General features: G+C 42.2%; 1 protein-coding gene across 2 annotated transcripts in view; it reads left to right on the top strand.

Moving 5' to 3' along the window:
- KDM5A (lysine demethylase 5A) overlaps positions 1 to 24,151 on the top strand; it is a 47,243-nt gene that overhangs the window by 8,967 nt on the left and 14,125 nt on the right. The window contains exons 6-20 of one of the 2 annotated variants that reach the window (XM_063395050.1): positions 2,491 to 2,596; positions 3,118 to 3,206; positions 5,298 to 5,456; positions 7,780 to 7,899; positions 8,987 to 9,145; positions 10,713 to 10,894; positions 13,344 to 13,506; positions 14,317 to 14,436; positions 15,611 to 15,805; positions 15,909 to 16,090; positions 16,350 to 16,474; positions 16,725 to 16,875; positions 19,745 to 19,859; positions 22,599 to 22,954; positions 23,487 to 23,625. In XM_063395050.1, the coding sequence (XP_063251120.1) occupies positions 2,491 to 2,596; positions 3,118 to 3,206; positions 5,298 to 5,456; positions 7,780 to 7,899; positions 8,987 to 9,145; positions 10,713 to 10,894; positions 13,344 to 13,506; positions 14,317 to 14,436; positions 15,611 to 15,805; positions 15,909 to 16,090; positions 16,350 to 16,474; positions 16,725 to 16,875; positions 19,745 to 19,859; positions 22,599 to 22,954; positions 23,487 to 23,625 (2,361 nt within the window). Of the gene's footprint in view, positions 1 to 2,490; positions 2,597 to 3,117; positions 3,207 to 5,297; positions 5,457 to 7,779; positions 7,900 to 8,986; positions 9,146 to 10,712; positions 10,895 to 13,343; positions 13,507 to 14,316; positions 14,437 to 15,610; positions 15,806 to 15,908; positions 16,091 to 16,349; positions 16,475 to 16,724; positions 16,876 to 19,741; positions 19,860 to 22,598; positions 22,955 to 23,486; positions 23,626 to 24,151 lie in introns of both variants that reach the window. The other variant, XM_063395049.1, reaches the window with a different exon arrangement.

The raw sequence follows: 24,151 nt of genomic DNA, 5'->3' as shown, positions 1-24,151 counted from the left end.
GTCTAAGCTGTCTTTAGAGAGCAGGTAATATGCCAGTAATGTAAAAACCTGCTAAATGAATGTGATTCTGCTCTAGCTGAACCATCTGAATGGTTTGTGTGTCCAGTGCCTGGTTAGTGAGCACGGAGAATTCCACAGGGCTCTGCAGCTCTGTAGATCTTTTCCAAGTGCTAGAAGCAGTTTCCAAAGATCCTCTGCATCTTCTTGCAGATAACTTACCTTAGAATGGGCAATGAATAAGAAATTATAAATATAGTAATCAGAAATCACTGAAATAGAGAAACATCCGCAGCAGTAGGAGGGGGTGAGAGACTTGGAAAAAACAAATTTCAGGATTTTTGGAGAACATGAAAAATGGAAGAAGATGGGGAATGGGTGTTCTCCTCTGTGAAGAGTGGCTTGAGAATCTTTGGATACTATAATCAAATGTCAGTTAAAAACATTGTCTCTAATTAGAAAAGGAATAATTAGATTGTGAGAGATTCTGTTAGAAAATAAACTTAATGCTTTATTTTTTCTTCTCTGAAGAAAGCTTTCACAAATAAAAGCTGGAAAAAGGCAGCTGAGTTCCTAAAGGCTTGTAAAGAAAATGACAATAAAAAGGTAAATTAATTCAAATTAGGAAAAGAAAACTCTCTTTAAGGAAAACTGAAATTTATTTCTGAGAATACTTTTTCAGAAAAGGGTAGTGTATCTTCATAGATGATCTGTTAGGGTGTATTTTGGCTGGCAAGGGATTTGTCTAATGAGGTTGTGTCGTGGTGATTTCTGGTAGAGAATTGCAGTACTGGAAGAAAAAGTGCCGTCTTCTCAAAGGATATTAACTTAATGTCCAGAGAACTTTATTAAAAACAATTATAAGTGGTATATCTGCTTTCAGGTTTCTTTATGATTGCAGAATAACACAAGAAAATAAGCCTAAGGTTTTTTCGCTTGAAAGATTTCTTTCCATGGGAATAACTGAAACAAAACAGTGAAACAAAACAACTCTGGGAGATGCTGACAAATGCCCCAAACATGTAAATATTTTGGTTATTGGTTGTAACCATTGTAGTCTTGTGCGTTGGGCTGGAGGAGTGGGGATGCAAATGTTCCAGAATTGATGAGGGGTGAGACCAGAGAACAGCAGGTGAATCCAGTGCAAACTGAGGAGGAAAGTGAGGAAAAATTTGCACAGTTGCACAGTGGACTTACAAAGTTGGTCACATAGAAAGTGAAAATAATGGCAACATTTAAGTGTTCACAATTAGAGTATCAGCAGTAATTGGGTTGGAAAGATGCCTGTTAGCATAATGCATACCCAGCTCAGTGGGAACAGGGACTGTAAATATCACTAAAAATTCCTTAGAGTAATAATGCATAGGAAACTATATCTTCAAAGGTCTTCTGGAAGCAAGAAAAACAACTGATTTAGGCAGAAAAATAATCTTTTTTATGTTTATTGCAAATGTTTTAAAGCTTACATTAAACACTACTTTGGAAGAAAATTTTGTGGTTTTTTAAATAATTGATTAAAAACTTTGAAGGCATGTCACCTCAAGGGACAAGCATGAGATATCAGGCCACAACTTTGAAAAATAACAGATGAAGTATCATCAGGAAGTTAACTGAAGAATAATTTCTGTAAAACTACATGCCCACCTTCAAAATTGGTAGGCTTGCTGAGATCTTTTAAGATGAGTGAATTTCAGGAGTAAGATTTTGAACAGAGAGAGTGTCATGGCATTCTATACCACATCAGAGAGATTTTTCAAAGTATAAGGAGGCAGCATAAAGAAAAATTCCAAGGTGATTGTGTTGCAGATAAAAGCAGAATATTTTCTTCTTCTTTCTATGGTTAGATTAATGGGAGTGATGTGAGAAAATGAGATAGGTCAGTAATGGGGAACAGGAAGTTCATTTGAGCAGAGCACTTGAGGAGGCATTGCTGGCAGGGGCACAGAGCTATCACCAAATGAGTCTTTTAGTTCTGATTTTGAGCGTGCAACATGAGGAGCTGTGATCTGAGGGTACTCACAGCACTCATCGCCAGTAAGCCCAGAAGCAGCCAAGCTGAAGGAAGCTGGTTGGAACTCATTAGTGTCTTGTGGATGTTTCTACTCAAGGAAGCAGATAAGGAAATCCTGTTGAAACTGCATTAAAATCCAGGCACTTGACTGAATCATAGTTATTTTGGAAAAAGTTGCTCTGGCGTGCCTCTTATTTTTTGCAAAATGTCAAACCTAATTCTTTAATTGGGTGTAGAGGTGAGTTCTTGTAGTTGATCTGGAATATTAGATGGGAAATAATTTGGAAATTTGGGACAAAAATTCTGTCTCTTAATCCATTTGCATACACTCATTGCCTTTAGGAACAGGAAAGCATATCTTGTCAGGCCTGCTTCTTTTGATGAGCACATACTCTGGGAGAGTGGAATAGAAACAAATTGTGAAGAAACCTGAGGGGAAATACGGGTGGTTTATGCTGATGTGGTCTTGTTTTTATTTTTAGGCAGAGGCCGGAGAAATGAGTAGAAACACTGAACTAAAGAAGCTGCAGATCTTTGGAGCTGGACCCAAGATGATGGGGCTGGCATTGGGAGCAAAGGATAAAGAGGGTAATTAAATCTTGGGCTCTTTGCTTTTTCTGAGTTCTTTGCTTTCAGTGAGACTCTTAAATCTTCCTGAGTATCTCTAGAGACAGTGTTAAGAAGGCGGCAAATCAAAACCGGAAAAAGAAAGCTAAGTATTCTAGGGTTTCATTCACAAGAGATTTGCAGAGTGCTCCATAAAACTTGGCAGAGTTTCAGCTCTTTATGTGTTATACAGTAACAATAACAATTAAGCAGCTGTTCCATGAAGTGACTGAAAGAGAAAGCTGACCCTGCCAGCAAAGTGCACAGCTTAGGTGTCTAATGCACTGTTTTTCATGAAGCCATTGGGATCACCTGTGAGGATAAGCAAAAGGTGTTTTTCCTAATCCCTGTTGATTCTAGATTGGCCAGGTATAAGGTGACATTTCTGCTTTCTTTGGACTGTTCTGAGAGGCAGGGTGCCTGGCTAGGTGCCTGTGGTGTTTTTACAGGTTCAGTCTATCTTGCTGTGATGTTAATAGCGTTTAACTTCATTTTCCTTGCAGACGAGGTGACGCGGAGGCGCAAGGGAACCCGCTCAGAAGCGTTTGGGATGCAGATGAGGCAGCGCAAAGGAACTCTCTCTGTCAACTTCGTAAGTCTGATGCCTTTGCTGGCATTTCTGATACACAGGATTTGATTGATTTGCTAAGATTTTTGTTTTTCCCTAAAAGGACCTGCACCCCTCCAAAGAGACGAATGAATGCATGCAGCAGCAGGTGATACTGTTATGGGAAGAAAGAGCAGTATTTTGAAAAACAATCTGTGCCCTAGGATTTTGTTTTAATCGTTTGGACAGGAAGGCTGTTGCAGTGTGAAGCTTTTTGCTGATCATACTTGCCACATGCTTGAATGCCTTCAGTAGTTCACTTTTCGTTTGAGCTCCCGTAAGCAGAACTGTAATACTGCTCCTTTTCTTTAGAAGAGATTCTGAGGTGCTCCACTACTTCAGGAGTTTGTTTTTAGCAATTCCTGATCTTGCGTCTTTTCTGTTTTGAGTTTGAATAGGAAAAATTACTAACTGGGAGATAAAATACATCTTTTTATCTCCTCCTCTCCCCTTGGTGCATATAGTTATGTACCATAGTTTTACACAGTTTTGTTGCATGGCTGGCAGGATTTTTTGTGGTTATTGCATAATCACAGGTCTGCTTGTTGTGAATATCTGTTCCAGTGCTGTTTTTGTATTTGCCACATCATCACTTACGCTGACATAGAGGTTGCATATATTAATATGAATTTAGAGAGAAGAAGATATTACCAGTGAGAGGTAGCTAGTGAGGACCATGGAAAACTTAGAATTGCCATTTTCGTGCATTGTTAAGTTTTGGGAAGAGAACATAGAAGTGCCTACTGAGTTACCCTCCCTTCCTTCTATGTACTTGCAACAAAAGCAGCTGGTTTGGTGCTTTGGACAGACATGATATTCCACGAGGGTGAGTGTGTGGATGTTTTTTAAAGGGGAAAATGATACATCTCTGAGTAGAGCTGCATTATTTTTTAAATAGTTTCTTAAGAAACCTGAGCAGTCTCCTTAAGAAGTATATTATTGCATAGCTAGGAGGTTGCATGCTTAACTAGGCAGCTGTAACTCGAGATGAGTTGGTCGTTAACTATTTAATCCACCTGAGCCTAATCAGCTGAAATGCACATGTTTTTGTGACGTCTTGATTAAATTAACAGGCCCCACCAAACGCAGCCCCACCTCTTCTGGTGTTATTTTGAGCTGTGTGAAGGAAACACTCCCAGTCTGAGTTGCCAGGGGTTGGGGGGAGTTGTAGCAGGTTTTGGAGCAGGTGTCATTCATGAAGTTCATGCTGTTAGTAAAAATTTATATGTAAGGTAATTTTTTTAGCAATGATAAAGTAATGCCCTTTTTTTTCATTTAGATTGTTACAGTTCTCCAGTATTGTATTAGATGTTTCTGTTAATTAAAGTTCTTTGCACAATACAGGAAGCAAGAGCAAAGAAAATTTGAAATCTCTTCACATGGTTTTCTCTCTGGCCCTAGAGAGTGTCTCCCAGTCAGTGTTGTTGAGAGACTGTCTTGAACAACCTCCAAAAACTCTTTGCTATTGTATTTGGATTAATACTTCTCTCTTATCAGTTGGAATTCTTATCCTTTGCTTTGGGAAAAATGACAAAGAAGTTGGTACCTTTACCTGTGGTTTCCTTTGCTTCCTCATGAATTTTTAGATTGAAATCTGTAGGTTTGTTGATTTTGTTATCTCTTCTTCATTGCAAAGATACCTCTGTACTGTTGCTAGTGATGATGTGTATATTTCTGAAATACCTTTTTGAAATTTTCCTTAGCCATGCAGTCTTTGTAGAGATTTAGTTTAAATTGTTTTCCGTGATAAGGGGACTGAAGAGGGGGAGTTCTAAAAACTGACTTACTCTCTTTTGTCTTAGAGTAACATAAATGAGATGCTACTTGAGTTACATAGCAAAAGGTAGTCCAGTGGAACTGAATAGTTATTTTGCAGCACCCAAAGTCCTCCTGCCCCCACATAGCACTGCTTTGGGAATGAAACATAACCTATCATTCTCAAAAACCCGAGGAGACTGTTGATGCTCATGTACTAGACTTCAGGATATCATCCTTTGTTCTGTAGCTTAAGAAAAGCAGGCTCTGGATGAGAAACTTCTTGTAACTTTTTTCTTCTTTTTCTTTTTTCATCCTCAGGTTGATCTCTATGTTTGCTTATTTTGTGGTAGAGGAAATAATGAGGATAAACTGCTGCTGTGTGATGGGTGTGATGACAGCTATCACACCTTCTGCTTGATTCCTCCTCTTCCCGATGTACCCAAGGGTGACTGGAGGTGTCCGAAGTGCGTTGCTGAGGTACAGTTCAAGAGTTGCTGAAGCTTTGTACCTGGAAACATCAGAAGAGCAGTTCAGTAATCCTTCCATGTAGAATGAGTAGTTTGTTTTGGAATATTGTCAAGATAAGCCGTAAGGAGAGAGAAACATTCCTTCTAGAGGAATTATTTATTATATGGCCATGTGACAGCTAAAAATTTGACCTTGGTATATTTAGAGCTGAAACTCAATCTGATAATCTGGTAGTGGGAAATTCAGTGTGAGAACTAGGGTTGTAATGGATGTTTCCACATAATGATGACACACTTTGTAAACTATGAAGTAAATAAAGTATGAAATCTAGGCATAACAGGGAACTTTGATTATTGGAATGACATTATAGCATTGTTCAGAATGGCCTGTAGCAGAAGGTGAAAGAAGTAATTTAGAATTTTTGGTGTAGCTATTGTAGATTTGGTTTAGCCTGAAAAAGGAACTACTCAGGCTCTGAAAGTGGAAGCTAGTTGAATTTCATTACTTGAGAAAGAAGAGCTGCCCAGTTCCAAGAGATGATTGATCAACAGACAGCAAACATCACTTGATTAGCTTTGTATTTGTCTTAAGGAAACAAATTTTTGCAAGCTCAGAAAGTTGGTAGGTGTAGGATTCAGAGGAAGAAGCTTACTGTTTGTAGCTCTGTAATGATGAGATGGCTTTCACTCTTCAGGCTGTGAGGTTTCCAAAAGGAGCAGTTGTGCACGTTTATGTGCCCATTTCCCCCGTGCCCTGCTGCAGTGTTGGCTCCTGGGGGTTCCTTCATGGTGCTGTTTGGAGATCCAGCAGCCACAGGAGCTGGATCAGCTCACTGCTCTAACCCTTCACTGAGGGATGAGGTTATCAGATTAACTCAGGCAATTCTGCTTAAAGAGAGGTGGAAATTCATTGCTACAGGCAAGGGAAGAGATGACACTTTCCCTTTGAGCTGCTGCTCAGAGCGTGGATTAACCTACTTCTTTATTTTCTCTTAAGAAAGAGCAATAAAGAAGTGTTAGCAAGTGCAGCAATCTAATATGGAGTTAATTTGGAGACTATAGTAGTAAACAGAGTGGCTGCAACAGTTTAAGAATGTGGAAACCCAAGACATTTCATTATTGCTGGTAACAACAGGGATAGATTGTTACCAATGAAAAATATGCACGTAGGGACAAACCCAGGAAAGATAAGGTGCCAAGTAGGCTTTTACTAGTGAATAGTACAGAAAATATTGAAACATTTTGGAAATACATTGAAAGTAAGAGGCAGAAGGAGAAAACATGTGGCTATAATACATACTGGAGAGTAAACAAGTAACAGCAGAAAGATGTTTGAAGTATTCACTAGTACTTTTTACCTCAGTTTTTACTTCAGATGTTAACTGTGCACAGATGGTTAATGTAATTTTACAGGAGGGTACTGGAACAGAAGCTGGGAAGAGTAGGGTAAGGGCTCTTTGTATGTATTTAGGTCAGCATTGTTTAACAGTGTTCAGAGATGTTGTAGATTCTCTGTTGCAGACTCTGCTCAAGAACCACTTTGATAGATGTTGGGAGTAGTCTAAGGGTAGTTCCTCTTGAAAAAAAGAGGAACTACTGATGCATTCCTTTCCAGTCCTGTTTCTTTGACTGAAAAGCTGACTATCAGATAGTTTTACATCATCTTTGTGTTCCAGTATGTCCTGTGTATATAAACATGGTGTCAGTTTAGGTGCCAGAGGAGCTGAGAAGGACACATTGGAAGTGAGTGGGGAGAGGAGCTGAAATGTCTGCCAGTATTTTTTGTGTTTTCAGGATGAATGGGGAACGAACAGTGAAAGACTTGGAGATTTTCTGTCAGATGGGCCTTGTCTGTTGTTGGCTGTGTTGGCCCTGTTCTAATTTCCTTTTTGCCCTTCCCTATTCTATATTTTCACAGTGTCAAGTCTGTTGATGATTTGCTGACTTGATAAGACTGGAGCGCTTGGGGGTTTGTTCCTGTGCAGTTCCTGTGCAGGTGCCTGAATGCAGTGTGTCTGCAGAGCTGTCCCGTGGCTGCCTCAGCAGCGTGTGCACAGCCTGGCTCTGTGGCTGGCAGCGGCAGCTGCTGGAATGCAGCTCGGGACAGGAAAGCAGAAGTGTGGAGCTCTGGGGTTACAGGGTTAGATTAGCTTCTGTGCCGTTAATTCTGCGCTGCTTCCGTTGTGGTGCCGCTGCCTCCGCTGGAGAAGTCTCAGAGCTGGCAGCTCATTGTGCTGGGTACGGACTCAGATGGACACCGGGGCTTCTTGCTAAAAATGTAACTGTGTCAGAGTCTGCTGCAGGGAACAATATTTCTGTGTTCTGTCTCCCAGGAATGCAACAAGCCCCGAGAGGCCTTTGGATTTGAGCAAGCTGTCAGGGAGTATACTCTCCAGAGCTTTGGTGAGATGGCTGATAACTTCAAATCTGATTATTTCAACATGCCGGTCCATGTGAGTTTCAGCTTTTGTTGGGATTCCTTGTAAGGGAAAAAGAGAAGAGGTTTCAGCTGATCCTGGATTTTTCCTAAGACATCTCAGCTGTGTTTAAAGAGGCACTATAAGCTTCAAACACATAAATTATTTAGCTTGCTGGCATCTGGTCTCATTTCAGCTTCATTTCACCTTTTCCCCCCAATGGACAGAGAGCTTTACTGCTTGCTAGAGTTTATTGTATTGGGCATACTCTAGTTAAAGTTCTTGGCCTTTTTGCTAAACTGAACTGAGTATTTTGTTCTTGTTTGGCATAGAGGCCCTTGTCTTGGTTTAGTTTGTCCAGATGATAAATCTTTGTTTTCCTTCCTTTTACAGCATTTTCTTGTAGACAAATCAATAGACTGAATCTGTCTGATAATCACAGGGCTTTGGAGTTTTTTGGATTTTTTTTTTGGTTCTGGATCACAGCAGCATTTTTCAAACTAGCATTTCTGCTTTGGCACAGGTCCACTGTCCAGTGGGCTGCATGCAGCACCAAGGTGTTCCTCCTCTCGTGGTTCCTTGGTAATTTATGGACATTTTTGCTAAAGCTTCTGTCTTTTAAGGATTCTAATTTATGATACAGCTTTGGGACACGGAACAAAGCTCATTTTAAGAATAAGCTTCATAAATAAATACATATAAGTAAGAGTAATGATGAGTTATATGAAGATCAAACTCCTGAACGCAGTTTTATATCTGAATTTCCGTACTGTTGTTTAGAAATCCTGGTCATTGTCCTCTGAAACAGTTTGGAATTTGCATGCTGGTTTGTTGTCTTTGCTGTCTAATTTCTGTTGGCAGCCTGTTCTTCCCCCTGTGTTTTGCTGTACTTGAGGTGATTCCATCTCTTTTGCTTATTCCTTCCCTCATGATGTTGTATCCTATTTCTGAAACATTCCAGCCACTCTGGGGGAATACAGACCAAACGATGACTTTGAAGAGATGGAGGGGAGAGGGGGAGTGACCTTGGTGTACGAAAATTTGTGGGGAGTTAATAGTGATTTATTGCTTGAATGATAATTTTTGTTACCTGCACACACCATAAGATCTCTTCTGCTTTCAGATGGTTCCCACTGAGCTGGTAGAAAAAGAATTCTGGCGCTTAGTGAGCAGCATAGAAGAAGATGTTATTGTGGAATATGGGGCTGATATCTCATCCAAGGACTTTGGGAGTGGCTTCCCAGTGAAGGATGGCCGGCGAAAGCTGATGCCAGAAGAGGAGGTGAGGAACAGGACATGCAAACTGACCCCATTCTTTGCTCTGCATAAGATTTCACATTAAGAATTTAGGTCAGAAGTCACTGTGGATTTTTTTCATGAAGAAATTGTTTCAGGCTTTTGCACGTACTTAACATTCCTTTTGAGCAGGGCATTACTCGGATATTTGAGGTTCTGTACAGATCTGCTTGCTGGTAACCAAGGTCTGTTCCATGATTTAAGTCACACCTGTTTTCTATCATTTATCTTAGCAGGCAAAGATCTGCAAGTTGTTGCAGTTTGTCAGAGTATGACGAGACTCTTCACTAGTATTTTTTCTTTCTTGTTCCAAACCTTTTCATTATACAGTTAGCTACAGAAACGTGATTCTGTCCTCCTTAGGGGGTTCTTAATGGGTGAAACAAATTAATTGGATTTAGCTTGTTTCTCTGTGCATACTATAAGAATGAAAAGATGTAGATACAGCATTCAATTATAAAAAATTCTATACAGATCATCTGGAGAGTATGTTACCTATTGTCCCTCAGACCTTACTGTAGCAAAGCAATTTTCTTGCTGCTTGTATGCTTGAATTCAGACATAGGAAAGGTGTGGTTCCCTGGTTACACAGGCCCAAATCAATTTGCACTGCTCACTGAAGAGGTAATCCTGTTCATTACTGACTTTCACCTATTCCTGCACCTGCCTGTGAGCACCTTTGTTGGCTATGCCATGATTGTGTAGCTGCTTAGTGAGTCAGCACTGATTGTTTATGTATTTGTATGAAGGTAGTCACTTAAAAAATTTCTCAGCCAGATCACTGACTCACTGCAGTGTCTGTGTAGTGTCAGAGCAAAGGGAACAGCAGCAGTGCCAGCTGAGGGCCTGACCAGTCCTTTCAGCAGCTGTGGGACATACCTGAAATTACAATCAATCTGTGATTGATTACAGCTTTGTCAAAGTGGAAAGTAGATCAATGCTAAAGCACAGTAGTGGGCTTTTAAGGCTGTCTGATTTATATTTTTTTAGCAAATTGTGTGTATTTGAAAGTAAAGGTGAGAGTGCTTAACAGGTGATGCTGTCCTCTCAGAAATGAGTATGTAGGAATTTCTTTCCTTGAGAAAGCTTTCTAAAGTAGATCAACACAAAGTGCAGCATGGTAAAACGGTTTAAAAAGCTGAAATAATAACATAAGATTCACTGCATTGTTTACAATTTTAAGTTGTCCTATGTTACTGAAGACTTCTGTCTTTAGTTCTTCTGCTGGTGTTGCTGGTATTTTATTCCACCAGAAAAGCATGAAGCCTGCAGTCTTGTGATGGGGAAGAAATCAAAACCTAAGAGTATAAGCCTTGAGCCAAAGAAGATGGGCTATGTTGAAGTACTAGGACTGGTGTTAAAGTCTTGGTGTGATTATTTGATGACTACGGTATTTAAGGAATTATTTCTGGTTTTGATGTCTCATTGTTGCAGGAAATTTTCCATTATCTCCTACAGAAATGGGTAGGCTGATGTTTCCGTTTGTATTTTCCTTTTCTGGGTTTGGTGTCCTTACATGTTTCTGCTTTGTTCAAATGTTCTCCTTGTGGCAGGATTACGCTCTCTCTGGCTGGAACCTGAACAACATGCCCATTCTCGAGCAGTCGGTCCTTGCTCACATCAACGCAGACATCTCTGGCATGAAGGTGCCCTGGCTGTACGTGGGGATGTGCTTCTCCTCCTTCTGCTGGCATATCGAGGACCACTGGAGCTATTCCATCAACTACCTGCACTGGTATGTATATATGGTATATATGGGCTGGCCTGTGTGCATCTACCTACACTGCCCTCTCTGCTTTAGGGGGTTTGTAGTTCTGCTGCAGAGTGCCTCTACACACTGAGGACGTTTGGAAAGGAAAAGCTAAACGTGCAGTATTCTTAGCTGTGGCTGATTGAAAGTGAATACAGATGCTTTTTTAAAAATCAGGACAAGCAAATTAGTGCTTTTCATTAACTGATGAAATATTCTTGTGTGACCATAAAATTGTGCTTTACAGATCCTATCCTTTTTAAGAACGTTTTTGTGTTTAGAACTGAGTTAAGAGTTCACTGGTTCCCTGCTTTATGATGTGAATTTGGGATGTCTGTGTGCCAGAAGTGGAGTCTGCTGAAGTGTCGTGGCTCCTAGAGGCATCAGAGCTGACTGTTCAGCAGCAGACCTGTGTATACATGGAAATAGTCCTTGCAAAGAGAAATTTGGGAGTAATTCTGCCTTTTGGAGCAGTCCTGGAAGTGTTGTGGTGTTCAGCTCTCGTGTTTGAGTAAAGACTATAGACAGGTTACCTGCAGGCATTGCAGTCTTCGCAGTTCCTCAGACACTGTGGCAGTGAGTGGAGGCGGGGAGCTGTGGGAGACTTGAGGAAGTTTGCTGGACATCGGAGAGAGGCGAGCTCTCTCTTTTTGCCTTCAAAGCACGGGCGCAGATCTTTGGGGAGGCCGGTTTGCCGCGGGGTCTGGCGGCAGGCTCGGGCGGGCCCTGGTTCCGTGCGCGGGGCCCGCGGGCGGCCGGCAGGGGGCAGCGCCGCCCGCCGGGAGAGCCGGGAGAGCCGGGAGAGCCGGGAGAGCCGGGAGAGCGGGGAGAGCCGGGAGAGCCGGGGGAGCCGGGAGAGCCGGGAGAGCGGGGAGAGCCGGGAGAGCCGGGGGAGCCGGGAGAGCCGCTCCGCAGCGCGGGCGGCGCACGGTGCGCTAATGCACGGTAAACACACGGTGCAGTGCGGGGTAATACACGGTAAACACACGGTGCAGTGCGGGGTGATACACGGTAAACACACGGTACAGGGTGCAGGGGAATCAAAAACAAAGGGTGCAGTGCGGGGTGATACACGGTAAGCACACGGTACAGGGTGCAGGGGAATCAAAAACAAAGGGTGCAGTGCGGGGTGATACACGGTAAACACACGGTACAGGGGAATCAAACACACGGTGCAGTGCGGGGTGATACACGGTAAACACACGGTACAGGGTGCAGGGGAATCAAAAACAAAGGGTGCAGTGCGGGGTGATACACGGTAAACACACAGTACAGGGGAATCAAACACACGGTGCAGTGCGGGGTGATACACGGTAAACACACGGTGCAGTGCGGGGTGATACACGGTAAACACACGGTGCAGTGCGGGGTGATACACGGTAAACACACGGTGCAGTGCGGGGCGATACATGGTACAGTGCATGGTAATTCAAACACAGGGTGCAGTGCAGGGTAATCCATGGTACAGTGCAGTGTGTGGTAGTCCAGAGCACACGGTGCAGTGCATGGTAATCCATGGTGCAGTGCATGGTAACCCAAAGCACACAGTGCAGTACATGGTAACCCAAAGCACACAGTGCAGTGCATGGAACCCTGTCAGGAGTGCCAGGAGCCTGGGTAACACCTAGTACAGTACACTGCAATCTGTGGTACAATACATTATAATCCACAGTACAGTACATCATAATCTACAGTACAATACATAAGACCTGGACAGATGTGCCAGCACGCTTCTGCTTGTAGTTAGTAAAGTAGATTTTCGAAATAAACCTCAGCACTGGACATGCTAGGTCATGACAGTTTGTTTTGGCTAAGAATAGACTGGAATAGTACTTGAGTAATTATTTGTTTAGTTTTGGTCCTGTTAATCTTTTTGTTCCTTTGTACTTAACTACTGCATGTTATTTGGTGTTTTGCATCTTAATAGTCCAGTGGATCACAGGTTTTTAGTAATCAGGTATGACTGTTAGAGAGACTGCATGTGTTTCACTCCACTGGCTGGTATACTGTTCTGTTGGTTTTAGGAATATGACTGCTCCAAACCTAATTGAATGGAGGAGTACTGTGATCTTTCTTAGACTGTAGCTGTTACAGCCAAGGTCTTGTTTATTAAACCTAATTCCTTCTTCCTTAAAGAAAATGATTGCCCATTTTACCCCTTTAGAGCATGGTGAGTGACACTTATCTTCCATGATAGCCTTGCCAAGGTAAATCTACTGCCAGGTATGTTGAGAATTGTGTTGGAGTGTAATTGATTTTTCAGATTAGAATAGTACATCCTGAAGAAGATGCTGGTTGATTGAAGACGTTTTTATAACCCAGGTGTAAAGTGGCCCATGAGGACAGTGCTGCTGGTGTGAGGTGTGCTTTACAGCTGGGTGGCACCATCAGTTCCCTCTCACCTGTGTTCACTCCTGTGCTTGTGTTCTGGCAGGGGAGAGCCCAAGACATGGTATGGTGTGCCCTCTCATGCAGCAGAGCAGCTGGAAGATGTGATGAAGGAACTGGCTCCTGAGCTGTTTGAATCCCAGCCTGATCTCCTGCATCAGCTGGTCACTATTATGAACCCCAATGTGCTGATGGAACATGGTGTACCAGTGAGTGGCACACGAGCATTTTTTACATAAGTACTTCTATCTGCTCTCTTTTTTTCATTCTCTGCCAGATTTGTATAACAATGGTTTGGCATAACTCTGAAGAATTTTTATGGTGGGTATTTGCATATTCATTACTTACAGTGTGTTTTTTAAAGCTGTTTTCTAGACTCTTCCCTAGACTAACCAGGACATTTAAATTATCTCATAACAGAAGATAGTGTGCCAGACTTCCTACATAGAATAAGTATATGCTGTGTATTACACTTAATTTTTAATTTAAAAAAATCCCTTCCCTTGTGTAACAGCAAGTTTGTCTGAAATGTCTTTAGAAGCTTTTGACAGTAAAATATTTGTCTTACATTCAGTAGAAATCTCAGCATTACAAAATGCTTTTCTGACCAAACCTAATTGACTGCAGACCTCTAAGCAGCAGTGACTGTCATTTGCTTTTGTCTTAGGATAAATTGCTTCCCTGGCAAATACCCCAACAAAGTAAACCCTAAACTTTTTTCCAGAAGCTTTTGCACTTTTGGGTACAATGGATTAAATGATGATAGAGAAACATCCCTTTTGGGATTCATAAAGATGATTTTCAACTGTTGGCTTTATATATTCAGCTCTTTTTGAAAAAGTCTGTAAACGGAGTGTTCATGTTAAGAAGGCAGAGACAATCCTTACCACTGTTGGGACAGCTGTTGTGCCTGTGGTGGTCTGTGGGTACCAAAAGCGGTGTTCAAACATCTTGTACGTTTGTGTCTTGAGCTGTTGCATGTTACATATTTCTTCTTTCCTTTATCCTCCCTTTTTCAGGTGTTCAGGACCAATCAGTGTGCTGGCGAGTTTGTTGTGACCTTTCCTCGTGCCTATCACTCTGGATTTAACCAGGGATATAACTTTGCTGAAGCTGTCAACTTCTGCACTGCTGACTGGGTCTGTTCCTTTGTATAGATTTGCTATGTGACCTCTGCAAGTGGTGTGTGTAGTAACTTAACTACCTGAACAGTCTTTGCAGTTAAATAATGTATTTTACATTTGTGGAAACTGAGGGAAGTTTCCATTATACAAAGTAATTTTGGTGAGCATGTAATTTTAGGCAACTGCAAACTGAAACTTTGGGCACATGTTCTTCCTCTTTAAGTATTGGTTGACAAAGAAGTGGCATCTCACAGTACCTTTAGCATTTCTGTGATACCACTTTGTGAATTTGATATAGGTCCGTGTCCTGTCTTGAGGTACTGTTGTCATTTGAATGTTGGAGATAGGCTTGTAACAGTCTTTGTTCCTCCTTTGTACCAGCTCATTGTGCCTTTTAATCACATTAGTGCTGTTCTCATAGCTGTGCCACATCAGGGCACAGCTCATGGGGATTGTTCAGGAAATGGTCAAAGGAGGGTTCTCTTACTACAGGGTTTGCAGTTGGAAGTTATGATCTCATCTGTAGTTGACTTATCTCTACCTTTGTTTTTTAAACTACCAATGGAAATTTTAGCCGTTTTCCAGAGACTTCTATTCATTTATCAGAAAATTGTCTGCAGGACTGGCAGCGTGTCAGGGCTCTGTTTTTTCCTCCAGTGCTCATGATGTAATATGTGCGTAGCCTCTGTGAAAAACAGCTTAACCCGCACCAGCCAGTGAAACGTCCTTTGCTTATGTAAAATGTAACCGGAAATACATGTGGCAAATTCATTTAGCATCCTTTTGCTTTAAAAGGCACAAAATGAATGATACCAGTTTTGGTCAACTCTAGGAATCTTACCTTAAATGTCTATGTCCAATCACAGTAATATCCAGAGGGGAACATATCACCTTAGCATAGACCAGGTGACTTCTCTTTGGTGCCAGTTTCTTGCCACTGGAAGTAAAAAGAGCTTAGGACACCTCTTAAGCTTTTGTCTCTAAGTTAGGTGCATAAGGTTATGAAGATGCCCCTTCCCAGCATTGAGACCCTCTTTGTCCTCATCCGTGACATGATTTAAGGTTGTTATAATGTTCCCTGTCCCATCAGTACAGCTCCTAGTGTCAGAGTTTCCCAGTTTCTGTCAAGGGGAGCAGAGTGGGAGTGAGAGGTGTTTTTCCCCGGGTGATGGTGGTGTGGTTTGTGCAGCTGCCCATCGGGCGTCAGTGTGTGAGCCACTACCGCAGGCTGGGCCGGCACTGCGTCTTCTCCCACGAGGAGCTCATCTTCAAGATGGCCGCGGACCCCGAGTGCCTGGACGTGGGGCTGGCTGCCATGGTGTGCAAGGAGATGACTCTGCTGATAGAGGAGGAGACACGCCTCAGGGAGGCTGTCGTACAGATGGTGAGTAGTAGCAGACAGCCCTCTGCTTGCAAAAGAGCTTCTGCTTCCCTCTCCCCCTGCTTGCATTAGAACTTTGGAGCAAGTGTCTAATTCTTTTTGTCAGGGAGTGTTGATGTCTGAGGAAGAGGTGTTTGAGCTGGTTCCAGATGATGAACGTCAGTGCACAGCGTGCAGAACCACGTGCTTCTTGTCGGCTCTTACGTGTTCCTGTAATCCTGAACGCCTGGTGTGCTTATATCATCCCTCTGATTTATGTCCCTGCCCCATGCAGAAGAAGTGTCTAAGGTACACAGGATTTTCTTCTCCCTACTTTTCTCCATATCTAATAGTTTGCTGTACCCCAGTGGCCAAATATATTTGGTCACACTTTTTTACTCCTTTATTTAAGGAGTATTTTTATCCTCTTTGTTTCTTGGTTCCTAGGCAAACAGGTGCTGTACATGTGCTGTTTTTCTGGCCTTGCTGTAGCTGGAAAACTCAGTATTACAGGGATCCTGACTTTGACTGGGCACTGATACTTTTTCTGTCCTTTGCATGCCCTCAGGTACCGCTATCCACTGGAAGACCTCCCTTCTTTGTTGTATGGAGTGAAAGTCAGAGCGCAGTCTTACGACACTTGGGTCAGTAGAGTTACAGAGGCTCTGTCTGCCAATCTCAGCCACAAGAAAGGTCAGACTTCTGTCATTCTTAATAGGGTGTCCTGAAACTCCTACATGTGATCTGTGCTCTCATTTAATGAGAGAAATGCTGTGGTTTATGTATTGGGAAAAAGAAATAATGCAAGAGTGTAATGCAGATTAGCATTTTGCATTTCAAATTGAACTCCCCTGTTGGAACCTTGATTGAAGGCCATTGAAGCAATCTAATTTTTTTTTAATACAAATTATTTATGTGGGGTTTTTTTGTGTTCTTGTTACAGATGTGATTGAGCTGAGAGTAATGCTGGAGGATGCTGAGGACAGGAAATATCCAGAGAACGATCTTTTCCGTAGGCTCCGAGATGCTGTGAAGGAGGCAGAGACCTGTGCTTCAGTAGCACAGCTGCTTCTGAGCAAAAAGCAAAAACACAGGTAGGACAGGCAGTTTTCCAGTAATTTCCATCTGCCTCTTTGTTTATTGGACTTGGAGGAGTTAAAAACCCTGAGGTCTTACCGTGTGCAAGCTTCTTCCAGTGTTTCCTTTCCTTAGTCCTGAAGGGTGGAGGCAGATACAGTGGCACAGAGGGCTTAGCTGGAGTGTGATAAACATTCTGCTTTCAGCTGACTTATGTACTGAAATGTGAAATCCTTTGGAGAAGCTGTGTTTGATTGCTGGTGAAGTATTTCACTGAACACGTGGGGAGTTGTAGGGAAAGACAGCTGGAGGTAAAAATGTCGCAAAAGTAAGTTTTGACTTGGAGCGTGTGTGACAGAAGGGTCTGGGGGAGCACAGCAGTACGGAGAGCAAAACCAGTCCGTAGCTTGAGCCAATCTGTTCCATTTGGGGAAGGACCATGGGAGGCAGTGATGTGGCTCAAAACTAGGGGCTTGCCTCAGTGGCTTGGGGCACTGTAAATCCCTTGGTTCTCTGGGTTGCCTGCCTTGCCTGTGGCTGCCCCAGCGTTCCTCTGGCTCCTGGCCCTGCCTCTGCAGTCTGCTGGATGTGTTCCTTGTTCTGCTCTCATGAGCTTTCAGGAGCGCTTTCTTCCTTCTGTCCTGTATGTTTTGTGCACTGAACAAAAGTCCCATAGAAAATAGCTCAATGAGATGACCGTAATTCTTGTGGCAGCAGTTGTACAGTAAATTTATGTAGCTTGCAGTTCCTCTGTTGAGGATAAGATTTGGTGTTGTAGTTGATTGCATTTCTGGCATGTGTGGTTTTTGTGTATTACTTAAGACATTTTGAGAGAGTAAAAAGTAAATACCTTGTTGATTGTAATGCCCAACTTTGCTACACAGAACATCATGCATATGTCATAATTGCTTGGATTTGAATACTAAAATGTTATTTGCACCTCAGATCCAAGTGTAACAATCTGTTCTAACTGGAAAGCTGTTAGGCTACACAATAGAGAAGCATTTTTTTTCAGTATTTGGAGGCTAAAGAATTCTCTCCTGTTTGTTTTTTATTGCTTGTAGAACCCCCACTGCCACAGAAGTATTAGTCACTTATCAGTCACTCTGATCCAGGTGGGGGAAACAGCATGACAGGGTTTGCATTGCCCTGTTCTAGTGAAGTTTAATTATTTTGGTAGCTCCCAAGTGTACCTGGTCTGGTGCTGCTTCCTCCCCTTCCTCCTGCTGTTGGAGTATGTCAGCCCTTTCTCAACAGTCCTTCAGCTGCTGAGATATATATATATATATATAATTATATATATGTAAGAAGAAATAACTCTTCAGTTAGTTATTTGGTGGGTTCCCAGAACTACCTCAAGAAAGACCAGGGGTAGAAGGATTTGGTAACTTTCAGTGTCATGTCCGATCTAAAGATAAAAGAATTTTATGAGGCAAAAAAAGGACTTGTATAGACTTTTGAAGGCTGTCATATGCTAGCTAAAAATCTTTTGCAAAATTGACGTTTGAGGAAGATCTTGAAACTTCTTTGAACAGCGCTAGGCAGTGTAATTATAAAGATCATGTTCAGCTGCTTCTGTAACATTTATGTTCATATTTAACACCTGGAGAAGGATCACATTTACAGAAAGGATAAGGTTATTAAAAAAGCAAATTAAAAACAGGTGCTCAAACAGAGCAGTTTGGCAGGGGTTAATGCAGCAATAAACTCATGGTCAAATGTAGCAGAAGAAAATCTGTGCCTTATCCATCTCATTATGAATGAACCCCAAAAATGGATAATGTGTAGCTGTGAAGTTCTGTCCAATATTCTAATCCTAGGTCTTCACCTTCTCCTGGCAGTTGTGAGTTTCCTCAGGCAGGGATAGCTGTGGTTTTTGTGCAGCACCTCGTGCTGTGGCAGTCTGTGGTTGGACCAGAGTGCCAGTGTGACATTGCTGGGTGTCCCCTCCCTCAGCTGTGTCCCCTGGAGCTCTCTGCCCCGCGTGCCCTCACTCAGGATTCTGAGGGCACAGCAGGTCTGCTGCAGCCACCGCTGCTCCTCGCTGTCTGCTGGAGCAAGTCAAAGCCTGCAGGATTTTTCCCCTCTGAAGTTTAGCTGGTGTGTAATTATATTTGATCATTAATCTAAATTTTACATTTACAATTTTAGGTAAGTCCATAGCGTAAGAGAGGATTTTTTTCTCTTTACTATTTCTGTAGTATTAAAATGTAGGTTCATTAGCAGGGAGCAGCTCTTCAGTATTTGAAATCTGTCGTACTTGGGAAGCTGTGCCTGCCAGTGATCCCTACACCAAGTATTTAATTTGTGCAGTGTGTCACTTTTAAGTCTTGTTCTCCATTCAGTGGGCTTAATACACTTGCTTCAAGTGATATTTAATGGAAATGTCTTTGCAGAACCTGTCCCACTGAACATCAGTCCTCTGTTTCAAGGTTAGTTTCAGCAGTTCTCTGGCTATAAGAGAGAAAAGAAAGCACTAGAAATTAAGACTTATGTTCAGAGCTTGTTGCTGTTACCTGCCTCAGACTTCTTGTCAGTGCCTGGCATTGCAGTCAACTTCCTGAGCTGCCTAAAGCAGACTTTGTGGGGCTGTATTCTTTTATTTGTAGCAAACTCAGTTTGAAACTCACCTAGACAATTGTACCTCTGAAGGACAGGGCAAATGATCCTGAAGGGGCTTAGGGGAATTGTATTAAATTTTGGTTTTAGGATTTTGGAATTCTTGTTCAGTTCGAGTTACATTTTTCTTTTTGAGTTCTTAGGTGATGAAATATTTTTGGTAACTTCTCAGTAATCTTGATAGATAATTTCTGTCACTGTGAAGAAATCCAAGGATCATCATCTTATCTCTCAGCTGATATTTAATTATGCCCATTTGTACAGCAGAGTGAGCCCAGACAGTGGAAGGACACGGACCAAGCTGACTATGGAGGAGCTCAAAGCATTTGTGCAGCAGCTGTTCAGTTTGCCATGTGTTATCAGCCAGGCCCGACAAGTAAAGGTGAGATGGCATCTGCTTCTCTGATAATGTTGTGCCTTTTACTTTGTTCTGGTTTTGTGGTAGTGTGGTTTTTTTAACAGATAACTTTGCCTGGATGAAAAGCTTCTGATGTAAAACGTGCGCTTTTTCAAGGTGCCTGGTAAAACAGCAGGTGTTGTGAACAGATGTGGTGGTGCAGCCAAAGAAAGATAAAAGATCCCTTTCCCCTGTCACTGTCCAGGCAGCCCAGCTCTAAATTTCTGAAATGGTTACTCTTGTTCCATCATCAGTGCTCTCTGGAGAGGTGGAGTTTCTGGCTCAGTGCCACCCCTTTATATGTGTTTGTAGAAACCTCTGAGGGTTACATTGGAGTGCTTTTTCAGGGCAGCAGGAAAGCAGTGCCACAATGTCAGTTATTCCATAAATACATCTCAGCCATGCTTTCCAGGCTACAGCCTTCTTAATCTGTATGCATGGCCTGCATTTCCTGCCCTTCATATATATCTTTACGCCTGTCTGTGAATGATCTAGACTAATGAGTAATGCAGATCATACAGATTCACCTGGCTGCTATTACCATTTATCATTCTGGCACTCTGCATCATAGCAAGTGTTTGCAGCAGCCTTAATTTGCTTCTCTGTCACTGGTGATGAAATACTAAACAGTATTTCACCTACTAACCAACTTGTAGAAAACTCCTGAAGAAACATCCTTAATAAAGATTTTTTGCCTAGAGAAATGCTTCCTGAGATGTATGTTAATCACTTATTAACCTGCATGTTCTGCTTGTACAGTTTTATGGATGTTGTACAGTACTAGGGAGAGGGCCTGAAATCCTGAACATTACCATAGGTGCAGCTGCTGCTACATAGTGAAACAGTTTAAAAATAAGTTAGGTTTTTTTTAGGAGGCCTCTTTTCTACAAGTGTTTGTTAGTGTCTATGTCCTTCATTCATGAATTTTACATAAACTTTTCCATGATAGTTCATCGTTGATAAGAGAGACTTTATATTGGAATTTCTTATTGTTTACATAATAATGGCTTTTTTTGCTGAGAAGTTTTCTTCAGAAAACCACAGGGCTGTAGTGTGCAGGTTTGCCAGGCTTGTTGATGCTGATCTTTGTCCTTCAAAGCTGTTCTTTAACCAGTTTGCCAGCATCTAATAAAGTGGAAAGTGCTTTCTCATCCTCATATGATAGGATGGTTTTACTTCACTTCTTTCCACTTACAACCTAAAAATACTTACTAATATTTATTAACGAAATTTTATCATCATCTGTTAGGTAGACATGTAACATTGTTCTCAGAAGGGCTTTTTTTTGTTTTGTTTTATGTATTTAAAAGCTGCTTCTAATTAAAACAATTCATAGATGAGAGGGCTGCAGGCATACCATTAACTCCTAACAGTCTACACTTTTATTTCTGTCTAATACCTTCTCCCCACTCATCCATCTTCCCCTACCACTCAGCATTAGGGATATGGTTCTAGTTCAAGTACTCTGCCTATGCACGTGCATGTTCTTGAAACCTCAGCATAATCTCTAGTCAGTAAATAAATATTATCATTTTACTGATTACAAACCGTAGTCTTTTAGTTTCCGAATGAAGTCAGATAATGATCATTTATGCCTAAGTACTCACTAGCTTTTAGCATGGCATTTGAATGCAATTACCCATCATAATGAATAGCAAAATAATTGGCGTGTTGGATGATGAGTACTTTTAACACAAAAGGCATTGTAATTATTAAACTGTAATAATTTACTGTTGCCACTCTGAAGCATTTGTTGCATACTCTGAAGAGTATGTTCCCTAAATCAAAATCTTTATAATGTAGATCTTGTTCTTTTTTATAAATGCCTTCTGGTTTCCAGACAGTCACAAAAAGCAGCATCAGAGAAAATGGGGGCAGTAAGCTAAGGGTTAGGAAAAGCTCCTCACTGTGCCATCGGCTTGCTGGCAGAAATGCCTTTTTGTGAGAGACCTGGGGGTGAATCAGTCGAGTGTGCTTGTTGAATGTCCTTGAGTGAATCTTCTGCAGAGATTCTCTCCTGTCTCTTTGCTGTCTTGGATTGTTTTCATTGCAGTGCCAAAATGTGAGGATGAGGACAACTGCAGCAGTGCAGTTGGATTTCTGTGAAATTGTCTCCTTTAATAAGAGGGTTTTGCATTTTCATTTCTTTCTGTAGTGCAATAAAGCCCTGATGCTTATAAGTAGTGGTCCTGCTTTATGGAATATTACTTTCAATATTACTTTCAAACTTCACCAGTTATTTTCATGACCTGTGGTATTTGTGTTCTCACACATCTCTGGCTTGTTATTTCTCCCCAGCATGTTGTTTTCTGCTGTGTGTTGCTGTCATTACTGTAATGCCCCTGATACTGTTGAAATGATGACCTGTTTGCAGAAGTCCCTTTTCTCCCCACTATTTTAAAACTAGCATTGACTGGGCAGCACTAAATATTGTTTTGTCGGGAGCTGTTGTCATTTGCAGTTGTACTATTTTAGGTGCAGAGTTTGATGCAACTAATATGTCCAGGGTGTCAAACATTGGGCCATCAAATAAGTTCAGATGGTCTGTTCCTTAATTTCTGCCTGACTTGATGGCTTGTGACAGCTAGCTGGCGTTGTGTGTAGAAACTCAGACTGATGTGATGATCACATACAAATTCACAGCTGACTGACCCCGCAGTTGGATTTTCTTTTGGATTCTGTGGATGTTTTTTCCTAATTCATTTGTGCTGTGTGTTACTTCAGAATCTGCTGGATGATGTGGAGGAATTTCATGAGCGTGCTCAAGAAGCTATGATTGATGAGATCCCAGACTCCTCCAAGCTGCAGGAGTTGATAGACATGGGCTCTGGCCTTTATGTGGAACTTCCTGAGCTGCCAAGGTTGAAGCAGGAACTGCAGCAGGCTCGGTGGCTGGATGAGGTGAGGTCCACCCTCTTGGATCCTCAGAGAGTCACCCTGGATGTGATGAAGAAGCTGATTGACTCTGGTGTGGGCTTGGCACCACATCATGCTGTGGAAAAAGCCATGGCTGAGCTGCAGGAGCTGCTCACAGTCTCAGAGAGGTGGGAGGAGAAGGCCAAGGTCTGCCTGCAGGCCAGGTGAGTGTTCCTTTCCAAACTGTTCTTCGAGGTCACACAATTCTGTTTCTCATCCTCTTTTGAGAAGTGTGGTGACAAGTCGGGTCCTTGAAGCTGTAGTTGCCTTTCTTGTTTTGTTGGTTTTTTTTTTTACCTCCTAGCAGTTAGATTGCTTAAGAGTTGGATTTGAGATTGATGAATTGCAGACGTGTTGATTCCCTGTCATTTTGCACAGTGGCAGGAGGCTGAGGCTGTGGGTGTTGTTGCTGCCTTTTCTGTTCATCCCCCTCAGCAAAGAGCCCTGACTGTGCCACCAACATGAGCCAGCTTTCGTGGTGTTACGGGGTTGTGATGCTGTGCCCTTCTGAGCACGATGGTGCCACACCCATCCAGCTTTCCCACCTCCTGTTATTTGTAGCACCTCCAAGCATTACAGCCATGGTATCCTACACTGCTGTGTAGTGGTGAAGCTGCATCAGCAGCCTGTCAGATTTATGGCTTTAGGGTAGTGGCATTTTGAGAGAAGGCTGTAATTGGGTTTTTCTCACTCTAGACCACGCCAAAGTATGGTGGCTCTGGAGGGCATTGTGAACGAAGCAAAGAACATCCCTGCCTACCTGCCCAATGTGCTGGCACTGAAGGAGGCCCTGCAGCGGGCCAGAGACTGGACAGCCAAAGTGGAGGCCATTCAGGTAGGGCTTACAGCAGGGACTGGAATCTTCTGCTTGCACTCTTTTGTTCAGATGTGTCCTTTATTCCTAGCACCTCTCCCCACAAGGTTGCCTGAAGAGAATCCTTGCTATGACTCTTAAATGTGCTTACCAGAGCTTGTGTACTTGATTTTATTTTTGTGCATTTGTTTCCCTGCTGACTATCCAATTTTCCTTCCTTTTATGCATTTCTGAGTGGATGTAAAAGCTAGCAAATTCATTATGATACGGTATTTGGTTTTGGAACTGTTCATCATGCTGTCACTGAAAATATTTAGCTGCAGCAGAGGATGCTCGCAGGTTTTCAATTTTGGATCTGGCTGTGGAAATTTGTTTTTGTTTTCTCCCTAAAATGTTGTAAGATTTAATGGCACTGGTGGACAGAATTTTCTGAAAGAGATGAATTAATTCAGTAACCTCCCCTTCTACTGGTCTACCCACATAACTTGATCCAGAGTTCTGTGATATTTCTGGGTGCTGATCACTGAACTAGAACTGCTTATCTTAT

The sequence above is a fragment of the Prinia subflava genome, chromosome 4 (genome assembly GCF_021018805.1).
Source record: "Prinia subflava isolate CZ2003 ecotype Zambia chromosome 4, Cam_Psub_1.2, whole genome shotgun sequence".
NCBI lineage: Eukaryota > Metazoa > Chordata > Aves > Passeriformes > Cisticolidae > Prinia > Prinia subflava.
This window is presented reverse-complemented; position numbering and strand designations above follow the sequence as displayed.